Here is a 6,013-nt window from a genome sequence, read left to right as displayed (position 1 = left end):
GTTGCGAGCGTCAAGTGGAACGCAGCCACAGTGCAGTACAATGTACTATTTGATTGGCGCGAGACACTGCCGTGTCTCTTGATACGCGTATCAAACGATCGGTGTAACTAGGTCATTATCATGGTCTATGACTTACGTCAAATGGGTTTGATACATCGACCGTCAGTGACTGGTGTCTACGCGTGTCTCGGATTTGCATCGTAGCAACGTTTTACGCAGTTAGCCATAGAAGGAAGGAAGATATTATCAAAATACGGACCGTCAAAATAAGAACCGAGAAAAGGTTAATTTAGGTATGTCGAGATATAATAAAAATGTTTTCATTTTTCTTGTACGTGAATTAGTCGCTCGAGTAATCAGAATTTGTGGATATTTTAATGGTGCAAAGTAAGTGGTATGTTTGCTCGAATTTGCTCATAACAATTGCTCGTGTCGCATTTCCTCGGTAATTATTTTCTGTAAAATTTCTTAGTGTACGAATACTTTTGATTTCAAGATTCTCTTTTTGAAACAATGCCATCTTATTAGGCCGATATTCATAGTCGCATCTTATATTATATTTAACACTGTCTTAAGTTTATCTGCAGATGCTGTATAGATCATGATATCATTGGCTACGGAGTATCTGAAGATACACTTAAGATGGTCTTAAATATAAGATTCGACTATGAATACCGGCCTTAATATGCGAATCATGAGATGTTCTTATTATTAGTTATATAGTTTAAAAATGTTTTGTTTCAGGTTACGTTGGTTATATTTAAGTAAGTCTTTTTTCTTTTTTTCTCTTTTCTATTTTTCTTTCTCTTTTTCTATTTCTATTTCTTTCTATTTTTACATTTTATTTCATTTACTCTTTCTCTCTCTCTCTCTCTCTCTCTCTCTCTCTCGCTCGCTCGCTCGTTGCGCTCGCTCTGTATACATTCCCTTTTCTTTTTTTATCTCTATTCTTTCTCTCATTTTTTTTCATTTTATTTATTTTTAAGTTAAGGTCGCTTTGCGCCCGTATATATACAAGGATCGCTTTGCGCCCGTATCTATACAAGGATACAAGGTCGCTTTGCGCCCATACAAGGTTGGTGAGAGTAAAAGAAGTGTTGAATAGTTGCAAAAAAATTTGTAAAAGGATTTACAATGTCTCTAAAAGCAAGGGATATTATTTTCATGCCTGCAGAAAAAGATATAATTACCAGAGGCGAATGGCTTAGTGATACACGTATAAATAATTTCCAACGACTTTTACAAAGTTGTTCAAATTATAGACCTGTTGATACAGTGCTAATACAGCATCCTGATTCAATAGAACCCATATCGAGAAATAGAAAGCATATCCAGATACTACATAGTTCGTTGGGAGGAGGACATTGGGTATGTAGTTATTATGATACAAAAAACATATGTATTTACGATTCTTTAAATAATAAAATGTTACATGAGCATCATAAACAATTCTTGACGAAATTATTCCCAACACATGACTTTATCAAGTATCCTGTCAAATTTCCTACTGTGCAAAGTCAACCCAACGGTAGTGATTGCGGTATTTTCGCAATAGCTTTTGCAGTTTCATTGTTATTTAACATCAAACCAGAAAAAGTAAGATATGATCACAGCTTAATGCGTTTGCATTTAATAAAAATTTTTGAGACAAATATTATTGAGCATTTTCCTCAAGATTTAAACTATGACGTTCCTCAGAAAGTGCTTCCATTAGCAGTGGTAAGAGCAAGACAAGTTGAAGCGGCCCGTATACGTATAAAACGTCAATATGAAAAGGAATATGACATATTGAATCAAGTAAAAGAAGCACAAAATTCTCAGCAATGTATGCATAATTTGGAAAAGAATCATGCTAAGAGGAATAAACAGCGGCGTCGATATGAACAGGAGTTAGAGAATAATCGTGCTGAACAGCGGCGTCGATATGAACAGAATTTAGAGAATAACCGTGCTAAACAGCGGCATCGATATGAACAGGATTTAGAAAATAATCGTGCTAAACAGCGGCGTCGATATGAACAGAAATTAGAGAATAATCTTGCTGAAAAGCGGCGTCGATATGAACAGAATTTAGAAAATAATTGTGCTGAAAAGTGGCGTCGGTATGACAAGAATTTAATAAAAGAACGTGCGCAAAAACGAAAACGTTATTTCATAAATTCTGAACGTGAACGAGAAAGACAAAAAGAATTATCTTCTGATCGTAAGTGGCTTTATAATAAGCGATATTATCAGAAAAGAAAGTCTAATTCGATACTTGAGAATAAAAATAAAAATCATGTTACCGAAAATATTTGTAAAAAATATGTCAAAATTCGAGTGAGGAATTTTATAAAAATTCGCGATTCTCCGGAAGTATTCGTAAAAAATATTTTAGACAAGCTCAATATTACAGATTGCAGCAAAGGTTATATTGAAAAATGATTAGAAGTTGAAAAAGTCATACGCTGGTGTATGCATCTAAGAGACAGCTATATTCGTAATATACATAAAATGTTAACTCTGCTTAAAAACAAATCAGAAACATGTTTGACTGTTGTTGCAGAATGTTCTACAGTTGATGACAAATTACGTGCGCTGTGTGGCATATCTAGACATACAGCTTCGTCCGAAAATTATTTTGTTGATTCGATTTATCACGATATAATTTCATCTGAAGTCAATATAAGGGAGCATCTAATAATAAATATGAAAGGACAGACTGAAAATATATTACCCTTGATGGAGGGAAAGGCAAAAAAATCGTGGTTGTGCAATTCTTTATGTAAAATTAACGATCCGCTTCTAATTGATCGATATCAAAAATTTTTAGAAGCTATAAATATATGTACTTTAAAGAACGTATCAAAACTCATGCACAATATTTATGAATGTACCGTGAAAACTTCAAATGATAAATTAGGCCATACGCATAGCTGTTATATTGATTTAAATATTTGTAAAGCGATGTCTGTTCCAATGCAGTTATTATCGCCTCATTTCCCCAAAGTAAGAAATATTAAACGTTTAATGTATCAACTTAAGAATTTTTATCAAAAATTGTTGTATTTGAACGAAGCATTATATTCTGCTGATTTGAATATATTAAATGAAATTGTAACTTCAGCACAAGAAAAAGTAGATATGTACAAGCATCAGCAAACTGAAATAATTTTGAGTGATGATGATATTATTTCTAAATATCATAATGCATTTACGGTTTTGAAAAAACGTTCACTGGACACACCGCGGTATATTTGTATATCGTGTGAGAGACTTTGTTATAACAGAAGTGTTTCTAAACTTAGTGAACGTAAAAAAGCACGAACTAATCCAATTTGGAAAGATTTGGTGGCATATGTAGAGCAACAAAAAATCAATCCGCAATATATATGTCATTATTGTGATAGGAAATTTCGTAGCGGTTTGATGCCTGCTTACTGCATTCTAAATAATCTCTCTGTAAATGATGTACCTGAGGTAATATCGTCTCTTCATGATTTTGAGAAGTTGCTTTTACAAAGAGCTAAAGCTTTTCAAACTGTTGTTAAAATGGGAACAGTTATTAATAACAAAATACCTGAAAGACAAAAGATACAAAAAGTTAAAAGTAGGACATTTCATTTACCACTTCCTTTACAACAGACTTTAAATAAATTATGTTCTAACACTGATCCAATAAACCTAAATCACGAATTTATTTTACTTTTGAAATGTTCCAACTAAATCAAAAATTATCTGGGAAGATTTAGTGGATATTAAAAAAGTATTTGAAGCTCTAATATGGTTGAAAAATAATAATCCTTTATATTCTAAAATTGTACTGCCCGAAACTCACAATAAACTATTTTTAGGGAATTTGGATAATGTAGAATTTGAAATGCAAGAAACAGAAAATGCTGTAGAAACAGAAAATGATGTAGAAGTTACATTACATGACCAACGTAAGGCAATGCTGACTCAAAAAAATAAAGATGATAGTTATTACGAGCAGTTGTTTACTATAGTTCCTCTACATGCAAATAAAGAAAATCAAACTGCGAGTACCTTATATCAAGTGTTACCAATTCAGGATTCACCCTTGGATAATCGGGAAAAAAATTTGGATTTGATGTGTTTTCCAGATTTATTCCCACTTGGTTGTAATGGCGAATGTGATGAAACTAGACCGGTGAAACTTCAGGAACATGAGTATGTTAAATGTCGTTTTACGTCTAGGCATCCATAATTTAGAGTAAATCAACAATACTTGTTTTATGAGTTAAATAAGGCGATTATTCGTCAGTTAAGTCGTGGAATTTACCATAAACTGAATATAACTAATCCACGGATTCGTTAAACGCCTGCGGAGTATTTAGAGGCTAGTCGAAAGAAATTTTGGAATCTAACTTAAATACAATGTTTTCTTCACTTCGAAATACGGAACGATATTGGCGTAGACCGAGAAGTGATTTGTCTTGTATGACACAACATTACGGACCTGCAACATGGTTTCTAACGTTAAGTCCTAGTGAATGGCTATGGGACGACTTAGGTGAATATATTCGTGAAGTCAATGGATGGCAAAACTCTTCATTGAGTACCAGTGCACTTGTTGCTAAAGATCCTGTATCAACGTCGAGATTTCTTGATAATAAATTTCGGGCAATGCTTGATTTTATTTGTTCCAAAGATTGTCCGATCGGTGAAGTAACACACTATTTTTGGCGACGAGAATATCAAGGTAGAGGTATACAACATTTCCATTTACTAATTTGGATTAAAGATGCACCGATTTTCGATGAATCTTCTATTCAAGAAGTGTCTGAATTTATTTCAAAATACATAAGCTGCAAACTGCCAGATAAAAATATTTCGCCATTATTGTACAGACGCGTTGATACGCATCAACGACACAAACATAATGATTATTGTCTACGTTCTAAAAAAGTAGGACGTAAAGTTGTTCGTAGGTGTCGGTTTGGATTTCCTCGTCCCGTTACTGAAACAGTAAATATGAGAGATGTGCCAACTGCAATAGCAGGTAGAAAACAATTAAAACATAAAAGCAGATTGTACGATCTTCCTCGAAAAAATAAAGAAGTCGATATTAATGATTATAATCCTGCTACTCTTACTGCATGGGAAGGAAATATGGATATACAATTTATTGGTGAAAAGTCGACATTGCTCACTTGGTACGTTACCAAATATTTGAATAAAGCAGCGAAAAGTGAGTTATCTGATTTTGATCTTGCCAATTGTAAGAATAATAAAAATAAATCATTGGCAAGTGTTCTATGGAATTTTGGTTTACGATCCATAAGCAAAAGAGAATGTGGAGCTCTTGAAGCTGCTGATACGTTGCTAGGTATTCCTTTATATGGGACTGATCGAAATACGACGATTAAATGGTTAGATGTTAATGTAATACGGCAGAGGAAATTAAAAAATCGTAAAGAAATTGAAGCTCTTGATGGTGAATCTACAGATATATTTCATCCATCTTTAGTAGATAATTATTATCCGAATAGACCGGAAGAATTAGAATCTGTGTCTCTTTATGAATTCGCACAATGGTATGATATCACGACAATCGAACCGCGAAATAATATTATTGAATACTATAAAATAGATAATAGTCATTACCTTAAACGGCGTCAACGTGGATGTCTTATTAATCATTATAAACATAATGTTAATAATCGACCGGAAGAATATTTCTTTTCTTTTCTGCTTTATGTTTAAACCATGGCGGAAATTAGAGGATCTTAGAGATAGTTGTAATACTTATGCAGAATCATTTCATAAAGTAAAACTGCATCTTACGGAGGCATTGCAATACCATGAAAAGCTAGAAGAATTAAAAAAAGCATTTGAAACTGCGTAAGAGTTAGTTCGGCAATTACTAGATGAAAAATTACAAAAAAACGTGTCTCAGGATGACCCTGACAATCCGATAGGCGTTCAAAATATAGAAGCTAGTGAAGCAATGCAAGATTTTAGAGATCTTGGTAATAAAATAGACGAGAAAATTTAAATACAAAATTCTCTT

General features: G+C 33.3%; 1 protein-coding gene across 1 annotated transcript; it reads left to right on the top strand.

Moving 5' to 3' along the window:
* The first annotated feature begins 993 nt into the window (after positions 1-993).
* LOC105286098 (eukaryotic translation initiation factor 3 subunit A-like) lies at positions 994-2,732 on the top strand. Its single transcript, XM_011350755.2, has 2 exons — positions 994-1,075; positions 1,175-2,732. Exon 2 carries the CDS (start codon positions 1,426-1,428, stop codon positions 2,422-2,424), a length of 999 nt encoding a protein of 332 aa, XP_011349057.2. The 5' UTR covers positions 994-1,075; positions 1,175-1,425; the 3' UTR covers positions 2,425-2,732.
* Positions 2,733-6,013: the final 3,281 nt, after the last annotated feature.

The sequence above is a fragment of the Ooceraea biroi genome, chromosome 8, assembly GCF_003672135.1.
Source record: "Ooceraea biroi isolate clonal line C1 chromosome 8, Obir_v5.4, whole genome shotgun sequence".
Classification (NCBI taxonomy): Eukaryota; Metazoa; Arthropoda; class Insecta; order Hymenoptera; family Formicidae; genus Ooceraea; species Ooceraea biroi.
Note: the sequence above shows the minus strand (reverse complement) of the source record. Positions and strands in the feature narration are given on the sequence as shown.